The following is a 27,613-nucleotide window of genomic DNA, read 5'->3' on the forward strand; positions in this document are numbered from 1 at the left end:
CGTGCTACAGAAGACCAACATAGAAAAATCACTACCAAAAGGCAAAAAATCTGAAGAGGAATGCATGGGTTTGGAAAGGATGCTACAGGAAAGAAATACAGGTCCTTTGAGATGGACCCTCTAATTACAGACTTTTCAGTGCTTGAGAGGAAAGAGGTGTTACAGTTCTCCAGACACAGCGAAGTTAAAATGCGTGGGCTCATATGCAAGTTCTCCCTGAAGTCTAACTTAAGCAAACAGTTTAAGATCCATCTACATAGCAGAACAAAACAAAAAAAAAAAATGGCAGGTCTGTCCTCTCTCCTGCGTGATCCTGACATCTAAAGGAAGTAAGTACAGTGAAGCTACAAAAAATGTTACAAGTAGATGTGCAAAACAGACAAAATCTCGTTTACACATCATGTTATCCCAAATTAAATGTTGGGGTGGAGTAGGCAAAATAGTCATTGATTTGACAACACTTTCACATAAGGACCTGGGAATATTTCACAAGCATTCAAGAATTAGTATCCTCCTACACGAAATGCAACAGGATGGAACAGGAAATTGAGACAGATCAAGGCAGAAGCAAACACTGAACCTAAGGCAGTGCTATGGTTAGATTTCTGAGTCCCAAATTCTGCATTTTCCTGTTAAGTCCAGCTTTGCTTCCCCACTCAAGGCACAGCTTGGTTTTGGAGCTCTGTCCAGGGAAGACCAGGCAGCTGGAGTTTAACACTGTCCAAATAGCGTGGCTGCTGTTACACCACAGCAACCATTTCACAATCCCAGACAGATCAGACATCTCTTTTCTCACTATCTCACTTTTGGATTCCTTTGCATTCTCCGTTGTCATGAGGTTTGCTTCCTCTTCTCTCTGATAGGCTGTCAGGCACGCTGGGTTAAACGTCCAGGACTGCCCTCCGACGGACACTCGCAAATCTCCATCCCCATAGACTTTGATCACTTTGCCGATGTGCCCTAGGGTCTGCAATGGAAAGAGAGAAATTATTTTTAAAAGGTAAGAAGCAGTATGCTTTGCATCTCAGAAGCAATGCAATGCTTCTAAGAGTGGTTTCGCAGGCGGCACTCCTGCTGTGTGAAAAGAAGCACCGAACAGTGACACACTCACAGACAGCTCCCACTTGAAGGACACCAGAGAGTTCTCAGCAGTTTATTACTGGTTTTACGTAAGAAGGGTTTCCCAGACACATTACAAATGTCTGGAGAGGAAGGTGGTGAAACAACAAAACATGGTCTGAAGAACTGAGAGAACTGATAAAACTGGGACTAGGAAAGGTTTCCTCTGCGCATTTAGTTGCTCCTGGAGGACACCTGTATTCTGCTTTTTAGCTGTACCGGTCTGATCACACCATTTTTCCACTTGGACACTCTTTCCTGCCTCATTCCAGAAAATTAGGGAGGGCATAAGAGGACTGGTTTACTTTGGTTAGTGAAACCTCTTATCTGACTTACTGGTAGCCAAATCCTTTGTCAGATTCCCCATCTACCCGCTTTGCTTTGGGTGCTGCAATAGGACTGCATTACCAACAGTCAATAGCACCAGGCAACATTTATTTTGCAAGGCCTCAGCAGTCCCAGAAAGGTCTGCGCACTCACTGACCAGCAGGAATACTGGAGGGCAGTGCAAGCCCAGTCACTATTAGTAATCGTTTGGGAAAACTCAGGAAGTTATTGGACTGTCCTGGAACTGGCGCGCACTCACAGGTGCCATTTCATCTGTCCACTCCCCATGACCAGGTTGGAATCGCTTCACTGTTTCCATATCATCTATCACCCGGACAACATCACCAACCCAAAAGGTGTTGAGCTACAAGAAAAAGAAAGTCATAAGCTTTTGGGGGATGAAGCTAGAAAAAAAAAAAGCGATTAGTCCCTCCACCCCCACCCTCAGAAAGCCCAACCAAACAAGAAGCTCATTGACTCAAAAAAGAAGGCATTACAAAACAAGCTACCGAGAAATCTGTAATCACTGTATTGCAAAATAAACAGAGTTCAAGGGCTGGGGTATTTCTGTTTTAAGCCAAATGCATGTTCAAGTAGGGAAATAATTTGGGACACGACACTTTTCTTTCTTCTTCAAACCATGTACAATTAATACCAGTATAAAGTCTCCTCGCTATACCTGACTTGGCACTGGAGCTTTTAATTCACTTTAATAAGAAGTTAAATCTGTTTGTTACTTAAAACAGAAAAGGGAAACTAGAGTTTACCTGTACTGGTAATTTGCCAGATGCTCCCTCTGCTCAGTAATCTAAGAAGGGAGCACTGTCAAAACACACTTTTCAAAGCAGACTAACTCTGCGCAAAACTGACACTGCATTTTCCGTTGGTATTGGAGTTTTTAGCACTGTGACCTTGTTCAGGTCTTTCAGAATTCTGCAGTCTTCCAGCAGCTCCTTCTACACCTACTAGCCCTGTTTCTAATAATTCACATGTCAAATCCTCAAAGCTCTGGGACAGGTCAGAGCTATGAGTTTTAGAAACGCAGACACAAAACTGGATTAAAGACTCAGGTCATCCAGAAGAATTAGAGAGAAGCGAGACAAAGAAAGATGCAAAAAGGAGAACAACATGAAGACACAAGAACAAGGAAGAAAACAAAATCAAACGGAAGTGATGTGGAAGAAAGTTCATCACAGATGAAAGGTAGCTGCAGAAGGTTGAGCTAGTGTAGGTCTACTGTTACCACTCCTATCAAAGAAGCTGAAATTAAGAAATTAAATTTACCTTAAGAACTGACAACATTTGAAATGCAAAGGTTCATACAACTGGGCAGCCTAGTAGCCCAGTTCCTACTGTCTGCAACCATCTGCATTAGCTCTGACGGTGTGCAGGAAATTCTCCCTAAAATTATTGCTTTCAGAATAGCAGTATATTTCTTCGGCACTTGCTTGAGATACATTGTGTTAGAATACAGCAGGCTAAATTGATAGCTATTCCCTACAGCATTTCTAGTTCTGGCCAAGCTCACCTATCAGCACCTACCTTAGTCAGAGCGCCAGGATGAAAAGTCCAGCGGGTTTCACTGTTGAACTGGACCCTCACGTCCCCTCTGTCCGTGATTCTGTGCACAGTCCCTGTCTGGCCAATGAACTTTTGATAGGGGGGAGAAAAAAAAAAAAGTAGGGGAAACCCCCTAAATAAATCACATTGCTTAACAGTGGGGAAAGCAGGCATCCAAGGCATAGATGGCTAAATTACCCACCATTTCCAATTCACAGACTAACAGTGCTCCCAAATCTGCTTTAAATGAGATGCAGTCATTGTTTTTCTGCAAAAGGAGGGAAAGGCTGCTTAAGAGGCTCCTCTAAAGTAGCAGCATATTGAGGGAGGAGCGTGATACAAATACAAAGTGCGACAATTCTTGAAAAAGCAGCACAAATTGTCTCTTTCCAAATGACAAAGGTAGACAGAGATTACAACATTGTTCTGCAGTTTAATACCAGCGAGACATGCTCCGAGAGAAAAAAGAGGAAGCATGGTAGAGGAGATTACAGAAGACGCACAGTTGTGTAGTGCAGCATTCTGTAACTGTCCCAAGCAGCCGATAATTTTAAAGGAGACAAAAAGTACTTATTTCTGAGATGACAGGAACTTACTGTTTCTCTGTTTAATATTCCTCTCTACACCTGCATTCACCAACAACAGGAATTCAAAAGTGCAGAGATTTAACAACCTAACAGTCTATGTTAGCTACACAGCAACATCCAAAAACTATAGCTTTAGGGACGAAGGCCTTAGCTGGAATTAAAAATCCATGGGTCCACTGACAGCCACCTTAAAGTTCAGGCCAGAAGACTGAAGCTCACTTACAAGGCCAGTTGGCCTAGGATAGACACAGAACATATCTTTATAATTTATAGCACTGCTTCATATACCAAGGCTTCAGACAGTTGTCTGGCTATCAGACCTGCAGGATATTCAGTTTACTTACTCAAGTGTAGCAGGCATTTGGGTCACTTGTGTCTGTACGCTTCCTTCCCTCTCCAAAAAGCCACTTACATACAAGTTACTAATATAGGCTCAGAGACAGGTCTTATTAGTGTAACGGTGATTTTGTCTTGCAGCAAATCTACTGCACAACAGCAGTACTGCCTTCTTCAACACGCGAAGGTAATTTAATCTATTTTGAGCAATATCTGTAGACTATTAAAAGCCAAGAAAGTTGATTTAAGGAGAAACAAAAAGCACAGACCTTTTAATTTAAAGGTCAGATTTATTCATTTAGCTGTCATCATTTTGCCTGAAAGTAAGCCCACACTGAATGTTCACAACCCTCTGGAGACTTACTTCCATCGTGGCCCCTGAGATACTACCTTTACTTCCTCTACTAGAGGAGGTTTTTTAGATAACAAGTGACAACAGACCGATAGCTCTTCAAACTAAAGACAAGACAATAGGCTAAGCTCCAAGAACATCATATAGGCCGAGAAATTTTAGCCCTGGCCAAGGATAGACCCCACTGTTGACAAAACACATAACTTTAATTAGTAGTAATGCACAGTACACAGGAAGCCAAACAGGGAATGGCTCCAGAACTCCAAGGGAAAGACCCACAGCTCACTTAAAAACAAACCAACCTGCCATTAGTTTTTTGCACTGGCTTCCAAGACTTTTGAGCAACTCTTTTGACGCACCGTAGACTCTTAGAAATCAGGCAGGGCTCCACAAGGCAATTCTCATACAATTCAGATTTATCTGAGCCTAAAAATAAATCTGACTCCAATGTCTTATCACTAAAGAATTTATATTTGTGATTCAGTCACCACAATATAAACACAGAAGGTAACACGTTACAGAAAGATGGCCTGGTAACTTCCTAGCCAGTGTCTACTTCTGTAGTCTGAGACAGTGACTGATACATTACCGAGAGAACAGGATCAAGCAGAAGCATACCTCAGCCATTTTAGGATTCCAGCCACCGTGGCCCTCCTGCATCTCCCGCAAGATGTCAATGTCCAGCAGGCATTTCACTTTGTCCCCATGCTGGAACGGATGTCTGTCCGTGCTTTCTTTCCTTTGCAGTTCAGCTGGTTTTCCTAAAGAGGAGAATGACACCACCCACACACACATAGGATGCAATAATATGCTTTGTGTCTCATTTGGCTTTGTAACAAGAGTTGCAAATTAGCACAGGCTTAATTGGGGCAGAACAGTGTAAAACCCTTTTTCTATTGTGGAGTAGCAGCACTATGTCAAGAGATCAAAAGGATGTAGCTCTAACTGGATATCGATATGGGTTAAACGTGAGGTAGCTCTAACAAAACACAATTTTGTCCCTTCTGAGAGAGCGGAATGCCTTCGAATGATACCTCTCATGTCATGTCAGACATCGGTAGCTGTTCTTAGCACTTCAGCCACCTACAAGTGTTGTTCAGCAGACGCACCTACACAGTACTCAAAATAAGTTCTCTTCCACAGGCAATCACATAGCTTGCTTTGTGCAGTGCTTTACCCTCCTAGCCTTCCTGTGTAGAGAGATGCTGTACCCCTGGAAATAAGCTCCCTATCTAACCCTTCCCTTCCCTCCTGCTCTTACTGAGCTGCTTAGGGTCAGAAAAGAATGAAAAAGACTGGATTCTGCTGCTGCAAACTCAATAACAGACCTCTCCATTTTCCTTCAGGGAACTAAAAGATGGCCCCTCCACCTCATTTTTAAAAAAAAAAAAACAGAACTAAATTACACCTTAGTGAAAAATGCTGCAAGTTCCAAAATACAAGTAGTTTCCTTGGTTTCATTAGAGTTAAGAAGAAAGGTGGATTGCAGAAGTTTCCAATACAGACATCACCTTTTTCCATTACTTTTCCTAACACCCCTGCTGGGCAAGTATTTGGCAGTTCCATTCTCAGAAATCTCCCTTTTGGCACATTCCCCTTCAACACACTTCTTGGTCCACCAGACCATTTGCTCCCTAAAAGCACAGTGAACACCAGTTGAACTGTTTGCCTGAAGAACGATAAACTCTGGATTAACAAAACTGACACTGGGTTGAATTCTCTGCTGACAAATGCAGGCACTCCCAAGGGAGCTTCATGCATTTGCGGCAGCGAGAAGTTGCCTTGGTAGAAGATTCCTCCTTGGGATACAGCTGTGGGCATCTGATGGTCTTACACAATCTTACCACTGAAAGGCCAAACTACTTTACTAACCACCCTGAAATAAAGCACTATGTTGACACACACACCACTTTTTTAAAACGGTACATTTTATGTGGGAGCTTTATAAAACCATCTGTTGATCTTCTGTCTTCCAAGCAAAATGGCTTTGGTGTCAGGAAACGAATCAGAATTTCTCAATGGAAGATTAGTCTCTACACACCTAATTTTGGGAGATGCTCTTTGTAGTAAAAGCCACCAGATGCCTCCACAGTGCACTTCAGGTCCACCTTTCCCTTGTGTCCAACTCTGTAGACATTCGTGGTACCATCAGACCACGTGACACTGGCCACACTGCGTCCGGTCTCTACATCCCAGCCACGAATATCAACCACACGCCCAGTTTTACCTTCCCCACCTGAAGGAAAAAGAAGGGTAAAAAAGTGTCAAGCTTGCATTTTCACTGAGACCAATATACAGAAACTCACCTGACACCGAGATATGATTAGACATTTTTGTCTTAACTAAGTAAAAAATAAGGAAAAAACTTGTCAGTTCTTCAACTATTTACCACAAAGGAGTAGGCACAGAGTCAAAAGTCAGTAGCTGGGGCAGATGAAATTCTGAGAGAGAGGCTGCTGCCAGGAAGGATTTCTGTGGGGTCCCATCACAGGGCAGCTTTCCATGCTGAACAGAAGCACACAGGTCTGCTTCACCATCAGCATACTGCTTGCCCTCCAGTCAAGTTTTTCTCATAGACATGAAAGAAGGAAATCACACAAAAAAAATTACGTGGCAGCTCATACAACTTCCTCACAGCTTGCATGATTCACCCTGATCTGTAGAAGGCACAAGAAATCTCAGTCACCTTTTGATTAGGGAAATCAAGCCCTGAGACAACTCAGTTTGACCAACTAGTAGAGAATCTCTACAATAAACTCACTGAAAGCCAGCCAGACATTTACTTTGAAATACAAACATGGAAAAGCTGAACTCTGCGTAGAAGCAGCCATTCCTCCTGGTGTACAGAAACAGTGCCTAGCTAGGCAATGCACAATCTCATGGCACCACACTGTGGCAAGAAAAAAAAACACAGCAGAGTTGTAAAATCCACCCAAGACTTTTAATCTCTCCCCAACACCGGCCAGGTGGAGTTGCATCAAGTAAAGTTTGTTCTGGTACTTCTTTTCACCCACTCAAGCAAGGAGTACTACTGAAACAATCCAGAACAGGAAGAGAAGGTAAGTCTGGCTTGGCACGTCAGACATACTCTCATCCAAGAGATAACAGTCTATCAACACCAAACTTAGTGACAGGCAGTCAGAATTTGCCGATTCCCTACCTCACTCTGCTGCCAAGTCACTGTGTGAGCTTGGGCAACTCCCAGCATCGGTCTAGTGCTTTCCCAAATGGGAACAGCAACATTTGTCCATTTCTGCAGGTGGATAGTGAGCTTTAACTGCCTGCAAAGTCTTGGAATTTAACAGCTCAAAGGAGCTAACTTCCTCATCTAACTGCATATCTATCTAAAAAGTATAATACAGACAAATCAATATCTGTATGGTCAATTCTGTCAATGACAAGAACACGTCTTCAAAGGGTTGGTCCGAGAATCAGAAAGTCCCAATATCTCTTTATTTTTACTGCAAGAAAAGTATTTTTAAAAATCCTGCCTTTAGCTTCTTTCCCTACAAATGGCAGGTGGATCTCAGTTCTGTACACAATTCACACTGCAGTCAGTTACCAGAGGAGCATTCCAGATATCCACCTGCACAAATATTATCCAGGAAAATACAATTTAAGCTACCAAAAGCATTTCTGTGTTGTAACTTCCACAGCTATGCTAAAAAAGCCTTCCAGGTTAGAACTCAGATCCTAGCAATAAGGTGGCTAAAAGTAATTTTGACCTTCCTTTCTGCAGATAACCATAACCAACCATCCAGTCCAAAATGAATCAGGGTGACAGCTCTCAGAAAAGGAGGCTACACCCAATATGCAGTTACTGACTACGGGAAAGGAGAGCCTCTGGACAGTACCAATGTGCAAGCATGGGAACACAGTGATCGTGTAGCAACTTTGTGCTCCTTTGGCTATATTAACGTGGACAGGTTGTGTCACCCTGCTGTCCTCTCTCTGTTCTTTCAGTCTGTAAGAAACCTGGTAGGTATCACCAGCCTCAAATTAGTGCTGACAGAAACTTCACAGTGGTGACAAAAGAACTTCATGTTTGTTGCAGCAGGGACTCAGACTGAAAAACAACAACAAAAAGTTATCACCCGCCTCACCCTGTTGAGATGCTTTTCTCTGAGGAGGGCACTAGCTTCCACTTCCATGGTGTTTGGACTCTGAGAAATGGTAGTAAGGAAAAATATGTATTTAATGAAAAGGCTGAAGGGCCCGAAGAGCTGCCAGGGCGTACCTTGACCACAGCAGAGAAAACAGTCTGGTCAATTGGCAAATTTCGCAGTCAATGCTGATTTCTGCAAGGGCCCTCAGGCAGCAGGAATACTAAAAAGGTACAGGTAAATAAAAGCAGGACCATTTGATCAAATTTCTCAGCTAGCTGCTATTGCCCTTACCAGACACACAAGATCACATGATCAATACAGAAATTTACCAGGACCCTATGACAGAGTTTGGAGGTTATTTATTACCACCACTTACAAGCTACCTCCTTAAATGGAAGTGGAGTTGATGTGTTAGTGCTACCAGGAAGATAAGTTCGGAAGAGCAAGTGGCTGCGGATGGAGACAACTCCATCAAAGACAAAACAGTACTCATCAGAGACCAGCTGAGCAGCTGACCTTACGTTCCTTCTGACTTGTCTTGCACATATAACTGCTTTCCGGTCACAGTCATTGTAAGCAACACAAGTCTCAGACATGTAAATGTTGATCTGATCTCAAAAGGATGGCTAAGCTGTACTGAGCATAAGCTGCTTTTGCTCTCAGACCCTGCAGTTATCCATGTCCTCCACTGAACCCAGAGCTGCAATAAATAGTGGAACCAACACAGAAAACTTTTGGACTTAGAACTTAATAATTAAGGGAAAAAAGAAAGTTCTAAACATTTCAGTGTGTACAAGGCTCTGGAAGAGAAACAGTCAGTGAAGTTCCCTTAACGCTGCAGCACTACCCATAAATCTGTATCACTGAATCGGACACAGTCATTACACGCCAAGAGCAGCTCCAAAGCTTTGTCCCTTTGCATTTTCAGCCTCAAGTCACAATTCATACAGAAAGCAGAAACAATACTCCAGCAACCACAGCGAACAGCTCTTCATTGATGCTCATTGTGAAATACTCCTTACAGATAATTTCTTTTCACTGTTTTTAAAAGTGTCCAAATAAGGATATTCCAAAGAACTCCAAAGGAAAAAGGAGTACCGTATACAAAGTCAGGCAAACCTTATTTCCACTGTGGGTGGAAAGATGGGTCTTTATTTTCTTGTAACATGGTCTACATTCACAGTTCTATGCAAGATCTTCCAAAATGGTTCTCATGAGTTTTCACATCTATAAAATACGAGCAGCAAAACTTCCCTCCCACACCCCGAATGAATGCATACAGTTTATGACACAGATACGTTTTTAAACAAAAGAAAACAAGTAATATTTAATACTCTAAAGATCAGCAGCCTCCAGCATCTGAACAGCTCCCCTAGAAGCTACTGCTCAGTACATGCTTTTTCAATTAGCAATTTGGAGGAGGGGGGAAAAAAAAAAAAAAAAAAAAAAAAAAAAAGAAAGAAAATTAAATGGTATTTTACAGAACATCTCAAAAGAAGCTTACCATCCTGGTTACCCCACTCCCAGTCAGGACCACGGACTACTTTAGCCCCCTGGAAAGTTCCTTTTAATGTGATGCGAGTCAAATTTTGACGAGGACTCACTAGGACTCTGGAAAGACAAAAACAATAATTTTTTGTTACTATTCACACTTTATAAAGCTCTATTCCAACCAAGGTCTGTCACATGAGGACCAAGTGTACCACACTTACATACAGAAAAACACGGCTTGAATTCTGAAGAGCATGTAAGAAGTGAGGGAAAACAACAAAATAGCTGAACAGGGTTTTTGATGCTAAAAGCTGGTCTCCCCTGGAAGGTCAGAATAACTTAGGTATCGTTATAGTGAATTATTAGTGAATTATAGTGAATAATACACTGGGCTAAAGAAGACCTAGGTTTATATTCAAATATTACCAAAAATTTAGATCCATGGTGAGCTTTAAAAAAGTTCTGCATTTCTCTCAACTGTGGGATGCAGACAATTGGGAACAGAGGCTGCTACGCGAGCACAAGGAACACGTACACTTCAGTGACAGTCTGTGAAGACACACACATATCTGCCTACAGCAGGACTGTGGTGGGGTCTCTCTCTCATATTGCAAGATACCAGATTGTCATCCTGCTGAGTCAGGAAGTTGAACATATATAAACACAAAGATTCAAAGTTATTTCATTCACTTGTTTGCACACAACACGCTTAGCCATGAAGGAAAAGAGATCATCCTTCTTTCAGAACTTCAAGAGCCTTGGGGAGGCTGTGTAGGGCAGAAATAAAATCTAGTAGCTCCAAAGAAGAAAGAATTTCCCACACGCTCTACAGGATACACAGGTCACAAATTATACTAGGGGAAGACAGCTCACTGAGGGCCAAGTATTATTACTGTGAATACATTGCAAATTAACACTTTTTAACATAACTACTAGTATTCTACAGCATAAGGTACAAAATCTGCAAACCAAAGTCATCAAAATCTGGATTTAGCAACTTGACCCCACTGCCTACACCGAGCAGGGGAAGCTCTGCTACAAATACCAAGCAATCCTAAACATCATAGCAGGAGGGCATGTGAATTTCTCATTGCCAGCTGTGCCACTTAAAATCCACAAGCTTCCCAAAGAGCACTCAAGTCAATTAATGTAAGTCTCACACAATTAAAACATATCTTTAAAACAGAGCCTCTGAGAGGGGAGGAAAAAGAGTAAGGAAAAAGTAACTTCTCCAGAAAGTTTGACATCACTTCAGAGACAGAGTGAACTTTTTCAGCTGCCCTTGTATCCCTTTGTTAAGTTTAAGGCAATGCTTAAGACATTACCAGGGTGCGCACTGCATGAAAGCATTAACGGCTCAGGCAGTCTCGTAGCTCACAGTCATAGGGAGTCCAGCGTGTTTCATAACCTAAGCTGCAGACTGCACAGCTTAGTTCACTTGCTGAAAAGCAGAGCAGATGAGACCAGCAACGTTGTGGCTAGACTGCTTCCAGGATAACACAGACCTTTCCATCTGCCCTGCAATCTGTATCACTGGCATACACACTGATCCATGTTAAGAAAAAAAAAGAAAAAAAATACCTACGTGATAGTAAACAGGGGGTCTGATGTCCTGTTAAAGCAGCTTCCAATTCCCATAACGTTACAACAGCTTCTCTGCTGTTTTTGTGCGTGCTGATCCTAGTCTCTGTTCCCTAGCAGGAAGCCTTCTCACGAGGTACCAAGCCACCAAAGTCCTTACAGACCTGTTTGGGTTGCTCGCTCAGGCTACAATCCGCTTTTCTAGGTGACTGCAAAGGTGCCACAATCCATGCTCATAACTGCACACCTCCTCCTGACAGGCTCTTGGCAACTCCCAGACCAGACAGAGCAAAACCAAGTTCAGCAGCTGTTCCCCAGGGAAAGGGGAGGGGAAGCCTACCAGGGTAGGGCTGACCTCAGAACACTGTATTTATTTTCCATTTAATACCTTGAGAGAGAAGGTGGAGACTCAGAAGGATAAAAAGCTTATGCCTGAACTTACTGTTTACTTATCCATCAAAAGCCTAAGTCTTTTACCTTTCTTAACTTGTTAACAGATCTCCCACCTGTGCTTTACAACCTAATGTGTTTAAAAAGAGGGAGAGATTATTTACACACGTTCTTATAATCGTTGAATGTTCATTATCCAGACTGAACCTCAACAGAAGGAAGATAAAGACCATTTTTTGAGTGGCTGAGATTTTGTCTGTTTTAAACACCATCGAGGCTGGCATTTGTTATGAAAGAGAAGATAATCCAAGAGGGCCAGGAAAAAGCTCAGCTAAAAAGAAACACTGAGCAGCATTCATTTTACTGCACTGTGTCATGCACTATAGACTGGCTTCAAAAACCAACATGGATTATGTACTACATCTGAAACAGCTACAACAAGCTATTTTCACTGTATATTGTTTAACACTTTTCTAATAATTTATCAAAGATGTCTTAGTCAAACCCTGAGACAAAGTGATAAAAATATACTTCTCTCCTCCAAAAGCTACTCTCACAAAGGAGAGGTTTCAGTACAAAGCCTCTCAGCACCTCTTAGCACCAAGCTAAGCTTAAGCAAGACATTTAAACAGCAAAATAACCACCGTTCACTATATTCCTAGCATAATTTCCCTTTTTGTATAATCATAAAACAGCAGTCATTTTCCATCTCAACAGCCCTCACACTAACCTGTCACTTTCAATGAAATTTGTGGCTGGAGACCAGGAAACAAAGCTGAGCAGTTCAGAAAGCTGAGCGTCCTTAAAGAAGAAAGAAGTGTAAGAAACTCCATCTCCCATTCTACTTAAAAGCTGGAGGCAACTCACCACAGCTGCCTTCTTTCCCCGGCCTCACAAAAATTTTGACCTTGTCTTGAACCACACTCCTGACCAGCAAGACTGAAGAATGATGCAAGAACCAGACGTCCTGAGCCATTATATCTTAGGTTTTAATCTAATTCAACATGTTTTGCTCCAAATACTGGATAACAACCAAAGTTATTAGTGCATTGCAAAAATACCCTAGGGATAAATTTAATCACTGCAATACTGCCTTTAATAACTATTTTAATTATGACAGTCAAAGTCTGCAGCCATTTCTGCCCCACAAATTCCAACGATATTAACTTACTGTAGGGTCCAGAAAACACTTGAGAGCACACGCTGTGCAGAATGAAGCTCTGTCTCTCTCCAGCATGCTGGGAACCACCCCCTGTGGATATTCTGCTGGTGCTCAAGTTTCACGGAGGTGCTTACACAGCCTTTCACATCACTGAGAGCTATGCTCCAGACAGCTAGAAAAATAGCATCATCCATGCTTTACAGGTAAGAGATTTGAGACCCAAAACAACTGACCTGGAGAAGTTTAAACAGAGATGGCTTTTGATTTGCAGTAGCAATCTGAGCCCTGCGGAAGTCAGAGCCCCTTCATAGCAGGCACGGCTAACATTTTACAAGACAGAGATTTCTCCACTGTATAAAATTCTTATCCAAAGAAACAAGCACAATGCATGGGACTGGAAAGCAGAAGGGACGGTCATCCTGCAAGGTAACAGGCCATAAATACTGTGTTGATCTCTTCAGAAAGGCACAGCTGTAAACTAGAATCTCAGCTCATGTGGGTACAAACCCACACTCCTAGGGTGTATAAAGATCTACCCAGACTACCTCAAGAAAAGCCAACACAAAGATCTTACGGAAACTACACGTAAAACCAACCTCAATGATATAAGAAAATCTAGATTCTCTAATCCTCCCTAGCAAAGCTTTTACTGAAGCACTTCCAGCAAAGGATAAAGGAAGGAAATTCTGACAGATGGCAGGCGGATGCTGATTGCTCAAGAATGAACCAGACTAAGACAAGGACACCAGTAAGTGAGGGATCAGGATCACAGAAACCTATTTCAGGAACCGTCTTTACCAAGAATTTCCATTGTCAATCCTATCCTTCCTTGCCAAGGCACTGTTCTTCACAAAACCAACTGTACGTTTATAACTCAGAACGCAAGGTCTGAGTTGGGCTAAATGCTTGCTGTCTCTTTTGCTAACCTCCAAAGCTAACTCATATTAGACCAAGTTTTGGAAAGCCACAGTGGGTGAGATTTCAGATCAAGGCTACTAAATGTGAACTAAAATGTGCGTGCGCACTTAAGACTCAATACTGTACTGCAGACAGAAGGTTTTCTCAACTGTGCTCTCAGAAATGTCTATATGCAGCCTTTAACGGCAGAATATTGTACTGAGAATGACACAGACGCACTGGTGAGCATATAAAGTGAAACATCTTGCTATCACCCTTTAAACATGACCATTAGTTCAAAACACAGGCTAAGGATGTTTTAGTGAAGATTTCTCTTGCTTACAGTTTTTATCATGTTAGTCCAGAAAAGATAAAGATAAAATATATCACGGAAATTTAATCACTACTCCACAAATCAAAGAGAACATTCCAAACTAAATAAGGGAAGCCCCGGTGTAAGGATAAGCCCCAGCATTGTGCAATACACATGGTTTTTTTAAGAAGGCACAGTTAGGTAGTTTATCTGGTAAATCATGCTGGTTTTCTTTAACAGTAAAACTATATTCATGAATTAATAGAATAAATTCATGTTAATAAATTCATTAATAATCAATAAACTTTTTTAAAGTTAGGAAACAAACACATCATCACAGGAGTCTCATGTGATTCAAAATGTTACCAAAATTTCTTAGTCTAGCAGCTTAAATAACACATGTTGAAGAGGTTACTACATTAAATAAACTTGCATCCCCTTTATTGCCTAGTAATCAAACGCCCTGCAGTTGTCACTCAGCTGCTATATTACTTCAGGCTTACAGTACAAGCAGTCACAGAAGAAGGCTGGACTATTAAAGCTGCCTTGAATGGGTCTGCATTGCACATGCATACCTAAAACATAGCATGCACTTGTTCTCGTAATATATCTGATTCAGAAAGAGCTGGTTCAAGAATTACAGCTGAAAATAACTGCAAACTGTTTTGACGACAGTATAAAACACAATGTGAGAAAATATTTGTATTTCTTATGCTTGATTACACAAAACATTTCCCTGTGTAGTTTGACGGCTCCTCCAAATCCATTATTCTCCAGAAAAAAAAAATAAGATTTTCAAAAAATTGTTAAGGTTGTGATTTATTGGTGAGTGAAGTCTAGAAAATAGCCTGGGGGAAATGTACCACATCCCCTACTGAAATTCAACTTAGCATCATCCCCGAGAAGGTGAAGCATGCAAAATGCCACTGCTGCTTTTGTATTTGAATATAATATTAATACTTCGTATGAGAGGAAGACTATCTCAGACTTGATTATTTACAAAACCCACCAGAGTGTGCCTGACTATTCCAGCCCTGAGATAAACCTGATGACTTTTGCTTTGCTACCTGGCTTACAGACACTGATTTATCTTCCAGTTACTAAGGGTATATTCAGCAAATGAATACACGATTGCAAAAAAAGTAGTCTTCAGTGAAACTGAGCTTTCATCCTTTTAAACTAAGTCTCTCCCAAAACAGCCATAAAATTCAAACCAAACAAGACCAATAAAAAAAATCAGCAATTGGCAGGTGTCAGAAAGAGACTACTTCAAATGGTAAAAATATATATATATTAAAAACAAAACAAAAACAAAAACCTCAGTACTTCCTGCCACTAGAGGTTCAAACTCAGGTCATTTAAGGCCTGAAATAGCCCTTCGGTAAAGGTGTCTTCAAAGCCTCTTTAGAAAACTGACTGGGAACCCTCTGCAGTGTGTGTCTGGGCTTAAGGCCCCTTAAACCCTAGGATTAGCGAGCTGCTACAAACAGTTACGTGTTGGCCTTGCCAAGGTTTAGCTGCACAGGTGCCATGTGGTGGCTCTGGCAACAGCAGCACCAGCAGCAGCAATTTGCTGCGCAAGGACACCACACTGCGAGCTCTGAAACTCTCCTACTAGAGGCCTTAGCTTCCTCTGACAAAGGATCAGCAACGGCAGCAGTTGCAAGACCAGATGCACGACGATGCTCTCTCAACACAGACTAAGAATGGAGACCAGGGAGGGACTAGGAACTCCCAGCTCTACATCTTTGGTTAAAGGGACACTTGACACGACAGCTCTGTAACACAGCTGCATTCCACAGTTCTGCATTTGACCTCACTGATGGGAAGCCAAGGATTACAATCATCATATTTAAGTAGCCCCTCCTTCATTATGCAAAACCAAGATTATGGGATGCTCTCAAATTTGGTGGGCTGTCTCTCCATGCACTCCCCTTATAAGCTTTCTGACTAATTAACGCTCCAATGGGCTCACCACAGCACTTTGCCCAGGTCTTGAAAGCAACACACGACTGTGTTTGAGGCTCACTGCAAAGAACCAAAAGATAACCAATTCCCTGCCAGTGAAAGGAGGTGAGAGAGTTGTGGTCTCTAAAGACAACTCATTCTGTGTTTCATAACCAAATAGATGCAAGTAGCAACAAAACCTCAAGACGACCCAAATTCACGCAGCAGTTACCATGTCTTTTTAAACACACAGCTTTCTTTGGTCCTTGGGGAACTGCCAAAGGTTTTATCTTCTATTTTATCAAGCAAGAAAATTGAGATGAGTGATCTCAGCGGTAGTCCTAGTGAGTCATAAGCATGCAATTTTTGTTCTTCGAAAAAGACACTGCATCGCCTAAGGCAATGTGTCTTTACAGCTCAGACCTCACTTATTCTGTAGAAATCCTCTCTGGGGCATTGTTCAAAGGTGATCTCTCTCCCTGCCCCTTGTTTCACTTTGTTTTGTTGTTGTTTTTTTTTTTTTTTCTTAATGCAGAGCAATCTATTGAACACTAGACCAAATCATAGCATTACATTTGCATTAAAGCAAAAGTGTTCTACTTCTTCCTGCTCCTGCACTGCAAGACACTTCTGAGTAGAACTGTTTCAGTTCGCCAGCTCCCTGTATGAAAGCTCTTGCGTAAAACGCATATGCATTGCAGTTATAGTACAGTATTCTACCATCCAACTCAAACAAAAAGCATCTCTGACAGCCTTTTCTCCAAAAGCTTAGCGACTTTTAAGAATCAGAGTATGTAATTTTCATTCAAGTTTAAAATTGCAGTTTTCCACAACTGGAAGCTTCTTCATTGTGGATTTCTAATTTCTCTCCATCCCTCAGCATGACTACATTCAATACCTGCCACACAGGAACAGCAGGAAACATGTCATATTATCCATTTACAGCTACTGCTGCTTCTTCCCTTACCCCTTACTGAGGGTTTCAGAAACCACTGGCACATCTGACAAGCTCATGCTGTGCCCCAATGTCACAAACACACATCCTCCTTTTTTTTTTTTTTGTAATTAGCTGCCTAGTATTAGCAGAAGCAATGGTCTTCCTAACACATAGTAATGACAATCAGAACACCGCTACTTAAGTAAAGATTTGGTATCATAGACTCTAGCCTATGTCTAGACTTCTTTATAGCAACTCCAAAAAAGTTAATTTGTATCACATCATCTCTAGCCACTGAATGAACCGCACTCACAGAAAAAAAAGTGAAGCAGTTTAGGAAAAAAAACCAAACCAAACGAACCAAAAAGCCACTAGAAGCTGAGCATCATCAGAGATGAAGTTCTGCTCCAGCGGACATCTACCTCCAAGGAGCCCTCCAGTGCTTCAGCGACATTCCAGAGTGGTGCTGCAGTGTTTTGGGAAAGTCAAACAACCCACATACTGGCCACAGAGGACAGTACCAGGTCCAGCAAGTTTACTGGCAGTCTTCCAAGCTCTCTTTTCACACTGACAGCAAGCACTCTGCCGCCTAATTCCAACGACAGCCTGCACACAGGTCAAACACAAGCCTTGAAAGGAAAAACTGCTCTATTTACATCTTTCACCATTCAGATTCCTCAGAAAAGGAAACAAGTTCTGCAGAGTGTAAGAGTCCTGGGGAGAAATTGCCTAGGTGTTCCTGATGAGGGTCAATGGAGCTGGCCTGCTGCCCAAGAGAATGCAGTACCGTGCAGCGCCATGGAGAACCCATGCCAAGGCCAAAAAATTTGGACTGCTCTGCAACAGTGCAGTCTCTTACAGTAATTGTTGCCTACTTATTTTTATTTTTCCTCTAAATGTGAGGAAGATTACGTACCTTAACAGCAGAGTGTACCTAGAGCTCAGATAAAAGATACAAGCAGGCACCTCTGAGTAAATACAATATTCATAAGAAGAGATTAAAAATATTGTCTATTTTAAAAAATATATCTATATATATTAAATCACAAAGCTAATTTCACAATAGGATTTGGCTGACTTGTCATATTAACACAAGCTCAAGAAACATCCTAATCTGGTGGATAAACACAAGCCTCAATGCTCACAGGGGACATCTTTGGATCTACCCCTTTGCTCGCACTCAGAATTCTGGCTCAGCCACACTGGCAAAACGATGGTAATCAGCTCCAGAGCGAGCTTCCCATATGGGAGGAAAAACAGCTGCAAATCTGACACCACTGTCTTTAGCAAAGTAATTACACTTTTCATTCCACAGACAGATGCAATGTACAAGGATATTTTCAATGCGAGAGGAAAGAAAAAAAAAAAAAAAAAAGAAAAAAAAAAGGAAATCAATGACAGAGACAAGAGCCGATCTTCTATTACTTTCCTAAAGCCAAGAGGATTACAAGACTCATCTTCATGCCCGCCTTAGGAGGCACAAATGAAACTACTGTTGAGACTATTTTTCAGTTCTTCCTCAGGACAGGAGAACAGAGCTCCATGTTTTGGCACATCATGAACAAGCATAAAATTATGGATGCTGTTCCACAGGCATCAACGTAGCAGTCACTTCCAATAACGCTAGTGTGCAGAGGCAGAGCACAGAGTAAACGAGAAGGGTTGCTCTTCAGTGACTGGTATAGACCCTGAGAAGAAATCAACAATTTGAGAGTGCAAGATTCCTGTCAGTCCCTCTGTAGCCACTCAGTCATCTGAGAACATCAAATAGTAAAGCATGTCTAAGAAATTATTTAATTGAGGGGGAGGAAAATAAAAACCAGAGCAGACAAACATTTCAAATTTTCACTTGAATTTAATTTTTCAGAAAAAATCCTGCTGATTCCTGTTTGCTGGCTTTTTTCAAGAAGCCTCCATAGAAGTGTCAGACCCAGCCTTGCACTATTTTATAGAACAGCAGTCCCCAAACTTTTTTGATCATGCAATCCTATCAGTAAAAAAAAAAATCTGAGCACTCCCCAATATATGTACGTTTATTTATTTGTAAATTATAAAGACGTGTACTAGCGAAGTTCTGTTAGGTTCTTCCTGCTCCTCAATAGGTCATCTTGCACACCCCCTATTTGGAGGTGACTATTACAGAATAGCGACCTATAAATCTCACCATGGTAACTGGATTTCCCCTATAGCACTACTTACGGTTGCGAGTGTGCTGTCTCATAGCGCTCGAAGGAGTGAGACAGATCGTGCTTGTTGTTCATGTAACACTGTGTGCACAAGTCATAGTCAAAACACATTTTGCATTTCCACCGCATTCCCCGTATACCATGCTTCTTGCAACAGTCACAGATGATGTTAGGGTGACGGACACCTAGGAGAACAAAAGCAAAGGAATAGAAGATCCACACAAAATCCAGAGAAACCAGGCTTACCAGGTTCTTAGAACTACATCAGCATGTTTTTGGTTTTGTTTCGGTTTTTTTTTTTTTTTTGAAAAAAAGAAAAGAAGAAGAAGTATGTGCATGTATTGAAGATGATGCAATAATATAATATGAAGTGATACGTGTAATATGAAGTGTCCATTTACTGGCTTAAGGACTCTCATCCTAAAAGTCATGCCAGGATCTAACAGAATGACAAAGTCAGCAAAACTGTTAGACTCGTGGATGAAAAAGAGAGAGGAAAGAAAAGCCTTTGCATACAGGCAAACAGGAATCCCATTGCCATGAACTGGCTGAGAGTACACTGCTGCTCAGCATCAGTCCACAGGCAGTTGCAAAGGCTTGACGTTCCAGCTAGTGTGTCAGGCAGATGGTACATACGCTACAGGAGATGAGTTTACAGCACTAGCGATTGTGCTTCTGGTCCATGCTATACTTACCTATTTGTGCATTATCATACAGAAGAAGGTCGTAAGCCCCTTGGAATCCAGTCCGATAATTGGTTCTGTTGCCTTGATCCCACTGCACGACCACAGTCTTATCTGGAGTGGTTGGGCTGCCTGTCCGACCAATCTCAACGACAGTCCCAACATTCCCTTCGCCGCTGTCTTGGTTGCCCCACTTCCAGTCCACTCCACGAACTACCCGCATCCCGACCTGCATGCTGGCATAGGGGTCCACGTCCATTGATCTGCACAGTAACCCCTAAAATCCTTCCACGTAATGCGTCTTGGAGACAGGCAACAGCATCAGCAACACACTCAGCATCGTCAGCAGCATGTTCAGCATACCTAATAAGACAACATACAATTAAGTGATGCCACTCAAAACATCGCATTTTCCCCAGAATGACCTGTCTACAGAAGAGGTCTGATCTGCTGAGTAGATAAGTCTGTACTTTATTTAAAACAGGGATCCTCACAGCTTTAGCACAGGTGGGAAGGATACACAAACTAGCCAGACTGCCAAGGCACAGAAACATCCGCATGTTATCCAAAAGACTTAGTCTAGAGTGCTGGGCATGAGGGAAGAGAACCGGGCAAGAAGTCGTTGCAAAACTCCAGTACCAGCCTTTGATTTCAAATTCCGGAATATGCACAACAGCTACTAGAGACACAATGCAACAGGAAGAAAAAAGCACAGTAAATGGAGTTGAAAGAAATTACCAGGAAAACACCAGCAGCATGATCTTAGCAATAAAAAGTCAATACTAGTCTATTTTTCAGGAAGGCTCTTCATATGCATGTTACCACAAAAATACTGTACTGTTGAGTTTCACTTGCCCCAAAAGTTAGTTTGGGTTAGATTCTGGGATACAGGAAACTGTAAAGATCCACAGGAAAGAAACATTTGTCTGTTTTCCAAAAGTAATAACAGGGTTTTTTTTTTAAAGTGCCAAGGTCAGAGAAATGTCAATATTTTGCTGCTATTTATCAATGCTAGCTACAGCAGGAACAAGGAAAGGTCACTGCTGACCTGCAAATAAGCACTGCATATCCTGTGCTGGGATCAGTAAAAGCTTGGGATGTCCTTTCCAACTGTTGCCATGACAACTGGTATATGAGGTGAATACCACACGGATGCAGCACATCTGCAACTTTTAGATCAAATAAATTGTCAAAACCTGGAACACTTCTTTACCAGAACAACAAGACAGCGGAGTGTGGTTTTCAATATTTAGGGTCAAGCTGCTGCATTGACTTCTGGAAAAATCTACTGTAGCATGTTTTTATCTTTGGGCATCCCTGGGTCTCCCTCTTCCTCTCAAGCTATCCAGAACATCCAAAATTTTCTCAAAATTTGAAAAAACACCCCAACAGAACCCCAAGGGCTAAATAGCACAGATTCCAAAAGCACAGCAAATCGCACCAACTGCCATGACACAGAGCCAGTTCAAACCAGGCTGACAAACCAGCTAACAAGCTAATAGGATGTGCACTCCGACACGGCAATAAGAACAGCTCTGTGCCATGTGACACGTTAACGCTACCACCTACCAATAAAACAACTGAAACCACCAAGGTCTAAAAATAAACTCTTCCTACAGCCAAACATCCCTTTCTAAACGTATGGAGGAGTAGTTCAATGTAACATCAAGTTTCTAGTGTGCAGAAAGAGCCTGATTTCTGTTCAGCTTTAGCATCTCTCTAGCTTCAGACTATGCATCACTGTGACATCCAAACACCTGTCACATGAGAGCAACATCAAAAACAAATGTCCTTGTGAACTTCATGTCATCTTTCATTCTAATCACTAAAGATGCCTTGGGCAAGACTTTTATTCAGACTTCCTTTGTGGACGAGGACATAACATTGCTGAGTTTAAGGTGCATCGGTGTTTATTGTCTTTATGAAAGCAGACATTATAAAAAAGAAAGAATATCCTTTTTAGAAAAAATTGCAGAGCCTAATGAGATTTGTACAATCCCCATTTCCTCCAGATCAGAGATGAGATTAATAAAATGGACAATTTATTGCTTTAACTACGAGGCAGAACTGCTTTTTGGAAAGGCTGCTATCAACCAGTCAAGACAGTCAAACCCCCTGCAGAGAAAACAAACGGGAACACTCAACAAAATAAAGGTACAAGAGAAGCACATTTCACTTACGGCTAGATGGCTTTTCCTTAAAAATTATGACAACCACCTCTCCCATTTCATCCAAATGAACAGGTGGAAGGCGAGGGGAGGTAATAACAGCAGGAAAAGAAGCTGCATGCTTAAAGAAGGAAACAACAAACCCTAGTGTTGTTTAGATGAGGATGGAGTGCCACTCCCCAACCTCAAGAGTTCTATGCTACTTCAGCGGACCTTTTCCCTCACTCCAGGATTGAATGAAACACCACAGGCTTCAGGACCCTCAGCATTTCAAGGAAGGCAATGCCCGTTCCAAAAGCTATTAATCATAAATAACATTCCAGGCTGTGCCACAAACCCATAAAATGTAAGCCACTGCAGTATAGGAGGACGATCCCTTGCTACCTGGACACAGCAGAGCAGGCTAGCACACTATATATCACGATATATGCTTAACAGAGCAGTCCAACGGCAGAGTTCAACCTCAGGTCAGAACTGCCTTGGGCCTAGAAATGTGCGACCTACGTACAGGCCAACCCACACCTTCTCTGCGCACCTTCCCACTACTTTTCTGACATGGATGCTACAGAGATGCCTTCTTCAAACTGCCAGTGACATACACAAGCTACACAAAGACACTCTAGGGATTCCTGGAGAAACACAACATTTCACTGCACTGTGAATTTACTTACGGATACAGTATGACATGCCAACATCAGGTGTCTTGTTGCAGAACTGCAACAGGCAGCACTCTCTGTGAATATCACAGGTACTGAGTTGCGAGGAGAAAAATCCATCTGACCAGCAGTCCTTAATAAGCTGGATCCTGATGGGAACACACTTGGGCTGCCACGGGCAACGACCTTCCCTTAGCTCTGCAGGTCCCTACAACTCACAAAGGAGCTGCACGTGTACTCATCGCACAGCTCGAGGAAGCTATTACAGTTCAACTGTACGCTTGCGATGCTGAATACTGCTTAATGGAGTTGTCTACGCTGCAATGACCTCCGTGCAATCCCTTGCTCACTGATCCAAAGCCTGTCTTCTTAATGTGAATATTCCATTTTCCACATAAGAAGAAGGAACCAAATGCATTCTGCATTCCCATCTAATCTGCAAGGGTAATGCATAACAAGAGTAACGAACCGTTCAAAATCTTTATGAGATTAACTACAATGTTCATGCCGTCTGAACTTAGCCAGAAATCAGCATTATATAATTCCTAAGTGGAAATGTTTCATTCATTGAAGCAAATACTCCTCCCTCAATGCTGTCTGGGTCATGATTACGCCAGGGAAGGATAGGTATAGCCACCAGAAATGATTCACAGAGAAAACATCCATTTCCCATAGGAGTTTAAAGTAACTATGACCAAATAATCCATTACAAGACAGAAGCATATTTCTAAATCCTAACCTGACATTCTGACCTCATCCACTGTCACACAGGAAAGCACAGCCCAGGTATAATCTACAAGTCCATTCCTGGGAAAACCCAGTAATACTTAACTGGGACAAAGGGAAAATACTTCAGGGTGCCTTCAGGCTGCAACAGTTTAGTTGCAACAATTGTTGCAATTTTCTGCCAATATTCAAACTGTGCTGTTGGTAGTAGGTGCTCTAGAGACAACCTAATATCTGTCTCAGAGGAGGCAAAGGTTGCTGCTGCACTGGATACACAGTGAACAGAACTGAACAGTGGTGTAAGCAGACTGACAAAGTCAGTGCATGTAACTCAGTTATCAAGTTATTTGAACAGTATGGTAAACAGAGGAAGATGCAAGAGTCTTTGTTCTCTTTTGTTCTCTTTATTTTCTAAGCAGCTTTTTTTCCCTTTACACATATTTTGCAGCTCAAATTGTCTCCTCGTGTGAATTACTCCACTTCAGAGCGCTTTGCCTATCCTAAGGATGCTTCCTTAAGTACTTTGGCTATGGCAAACGCATATCGTACACTTTTCCAAAAGAGCAGCACAAGCTTGCAAAGCTCAGACTTCGATATTCCTCTAGTTTCTAGTTCCTGAACATCCTTTGTGAATGCACATGGAAATGGCTGCAGCAGAACTTTTATCACGAGATCTTTTCCACAGCAGCTCACTTGAGCCTGAAACACCCAGCTTTCCCAGCTGTTAATTCATAAGTCCCAAAAGAAATCATTATTACGCTAAGCATTTTGGAAAGTAACATCATCCCCCATCTCTTACTATTTTCATTCACTTTCACTCTTTGCTCTCCTCAGGTACAGTCTGTTATTTTGAATATTTTATCTCTAATAACTGTGGAGATCGGCAGCATTCAACACCTACCAAGGAGCGCACACTTTCTACTTTCATCCTCTTGCTCTTAGGCGGTTTCCTAAGGAATACAATGCACACGCGGGCTACAACCCTCTAAAACTGATAGAAGAGCCCGGTCCAGCGGGGCCAGCCCAGGTGTCCGAGAGCAGGGGAAGCCCTGTTCCCACCACGTGGGGTGCCGGGAGAGCCCTCTGCCCCAGAACCCAAACCAGCCGGAGAAACTGGCCTCCTGCCATTAAACCGTGTGCTGCTCCTGCACAGCACCCACAGCCCCGAGCCGCCCTCCCGCCCCGCGTTACCGTCACGGCAGCTCGCTACCCCAAGGGGCTGCTGCCCTCCGGCCGCTTCCTCAGGCTGGCGGAGGCGGAGGCCAAGAGCCGGCCGGTCGTTTCGCTTCCCGGTAGCCGCCCACGGCCCGGCCCCCGCTCTGCGGTGCGGTCACAGCCGACCCAGGACGGGCGGGGCGGCTCCCGGGCGGAGCCAGCCGCTGCCCGCTCCCGCTCCACCGCCCAGGACAGCCCCGTCCCGTCCAGGCTCTGAGGAAGGCGGCGGGGGGGGGGGGGGGGGCGCGAGGGAACCTCGACGACTGACACCTCCCCGGGGGGAGCTCCGGCCCCAGGGCTGCAGGGCCGGCGGAGGCGGGAAGATCCAGCCCGGCGGAGGGCAAAGCCTCCCCCTTCCCCACTCCATCCTGGAGCAGCAGCTCAGGGCGGCCCGGGCCACTGCCACAGCCCGGCGCTGAGGGGGGGCCGCCGCGTGCAAGAAAGGGCGGGAGCAGGGTCGGGGGGTGGCCGCCGCGTGCAAGAAAGGGCGGGAGCAGGGTCGGGGGGGGCCGCCGCGTGCAAGAAAGGGCGGGAGCAGGGTCGGGGGGGGGCCGCCGCGTGCAAGAAAGGGCGGGAGCAGGGTCGGGGGGGGGGGGGGCCGCCGCGTGCAAGAAAGGGCGGGAGCAGGGTCGGGGGGGGCCGCCGCGTGCAAGAAAGGGCGGGAGCAGGGTCGGGGGGGGGGGGGGGGGTGTGCAGCCGCGCCCAGACAGCCGCACCACCAGGCCACTGCAGTTTCCTCTCAGCAGTGTTTTGCACCCTCTCCCTCATTTCATGTGCCTGCTCTGAACAGAAGCGCTGGGTCTGGGACATGAACACAGAGACGCAATGGGGTACAGGGCTAGAGACTGCCTGCTGGGGGAAAAATCCTCACCTTGGCCAGTCCTGGGTGGTCCGGGCAGCCTCAGGAGTCAAGATTTCCTCAATAAATCCCCATTCAGGGACAGAAAATACATTACGTCACTAAGAGGAGAGAGCAGTTTGTGCTCTGCCTGACAGAAGCGGTCAGAGCAACAGTTCTCGATGCTCAGTATTTGTTTATTCAATACACATTGTGTTCACCCTGCCCCTGTGACACTACAGAGCTATAAACCCATTCTCCCACTTGACCTTTTGCACGTGGTACACAGTGCTATGAGTAAGAGAATTAAGCTTGGGCATCCTCAGCACAACTCAGAGGTGAGTAAAGAAGCTTATTTTAATTAGAAGAGCATGTAAACAGTTTCAGAGCCTGTCTTCTGAGACCGCCCCCTCATACAAACAGTGAATAAGCACCACAGGAAGAACTACACACAGGCTTGAGTTTATTAAATTAACTCGCAGCAGACTGGGAGTTAGCTTACACGCCAGCTACCTCTCTAGTCTTTCATTCTCTGTGCAACAGCAAAGGCAGAAGAAGCAATAGCAGCACAGTAAATTAACGTCGATGAGATTCTTCCATTGAAAAGCAACAGAAGGCATTGAAAGGACTAGGAAAACAGAGTGTGACGAACAAAGCCATAACAATCAATAGCCACAAGTGGCAGTAACCAGATAAAATGAGGGCAAATATTTACAGAGATCACTGAAATGGACAATGATCCTTTTGGATCAGTGCTGATCAGATCAGTGCTCAGGACTAAACAAGCAGAACAAAGGTATGCCAGAGATATTCCAGCTGTGAATTTTATTAGCAAATTAGTGGAATTGTGCTATTTGATCCTCAACACATCTCTCTCGGGGAAGAAGTGAACATACCAAGCAGCGCCAGGGCACCGTGCATAAAGACACTATTCACTTGACATCAGCAAAGTAACTGCAGGCCAGTGAGCTCTATCAAGACAAACATGACTTGCTTTATCTTTCCTTGATCCCAAGGCAGAGCAGGCAAACCTCACAATGTGTACAGACAGCCTGGAACAGAGCATGCCTCCAACACTGCCTGCAGCAGCAGAAATCCAGAACAATTTCTCTGCAGCACAAGCAAGCAGGATTAAGTCATTCATTCTTCAGGAGAGAGTTCAACAACAAGACACCAAAGGACGCTGCTGGTGGTCCCGTCGGCCTCGCTGTTCTTTGCCGTGGGATTCTACACAACAGCAAAGGTCTGTGGTTCAAATCAGAGGTCAAAAGGATCTGTTCCCAGCTAAAACGGGCAGCAGAGAGGCACCTGGCTCAGGAGCAGTTTCTTCAACCATTCTTTATAATTAAGCTGCCAAAGTGGTTCCTGGTCACTCCAAATATTTTATTTTAAGCTCTCACCATACACACACACACACACACCACATTTTAACTGCTTGCTTCCAAGGGAACTTCAGGGACACAGTGCCATTAAAAAAGAGTCATATCAAGCAATTAAACATTTAGATTTATCAACTACCACTACTGTAAAGTTTCAAGATTTACTTTTGTATATCCTTGCACTAGGAACATCAACAGAGATTATTAAAAAGTTAAGCGTAATGGCTAAATTAAGTCTGCTCATGTTGGCTTAGGAACTTCTGCTGTGGCTGCGCAGCTGGGTTTTAGCAGTACTGCTTTCTGCACTACTCCTACGGGCATCTGCCCCACAGAAATAAAGCTTGACAAGGTTTCCCCCCTTTCCTGCCACAAGCAGTGTTTTTGTGAAACCAACACGAGCTGAATAGCTAAATGCCTGGCCAGTTACTAATCTACACAATTAAGTATTGTTCCCTAGCCCAGTTTCCCTCTCTGCAAAACAGAAAGAAATACTTCTGTATTCTTTAATAACAGACAATAACTAGGATCAAATACCTCTGTCCAAGGCTCAAAGCTGCTAAATTAATTACCAAAGCTAGTCTTCATGCCAATAAGCTCAAATTCAGATTTACCCTTCACTTTTCTTTCTCCTCAGCAAACAGTAAGACCCCAGGACAC

General features: G+C 43.3%; 1 protein-coding gene across 6 annotated transcripts in view; it reads right to left on the reverse strand.

Moving 5' to 3' along the window:
* MIB2 (MIB E3 ubiquitin protein ligase 2) overlaps window positions 1-27,613 on the reverse strand; it is a 50,735-nt gene that overhangs the window by 14,276 nt on the left and 8,846 nt on the right. For 5 of the 6 annotated variants that reach the window (XR_015260833.1, XR_015260832.1, XR_015260831.1 and 2 more), the window contains 8 exons: window positions 19,987-20,337; window positions 19,305-19,476; window positions 9,892-9,998; window positions 6,323-6,517; window positions 4,900-5,042; window positions 2,989-3,096; window positions 1,706-1,810; window positions 805-967 (listed from right to left, as the gene is read on the reverse strand). Coding sequence is in view for 3 of the 6 variants with exons in the window: in XM_086764486.1 (XP_086620612.1) it covers window positions 805-967; window positions 1,706-1,810; window positions 2,989-3,096; window positions 4,900-5,042; window positions 6,323-6,517; window positions 9,892-9,998; window positions 19,305-19,476; window positions 19,987-20,233 (1,240 nt within the window). In the remaining 3 variants the exon portion in view is untranslated. The remainder of the gene's footprint in view (window positions 1-804; window positions 968-1,705; window positions 1,811-2,988; window positions 3,097-4,899; window positions 5,043-6,322; window positions 6,518-9,891; window positions 9,999-19,304; window positions 19,477-19,986; window positions 20,338-27,613) is intronic. The other variant, XM_086764488.1, reaches the window with a different exon arrangement.

Source organism: Chlamydotis macqueenii, chromosome 21, assembly GCF_036417535.1.
Source record: "Chlamydotis macqueenii isolate bChlMac1 chromosome 21, bChlMac1.mat, whole genome shotgun sequence".
NCBI classification, from domain to species: Eukaryota; Metazoa; Chordata; class Aves; order Otidiformes; family Otididae; genus Chlamydotis; species Chlamydotis macqueenii.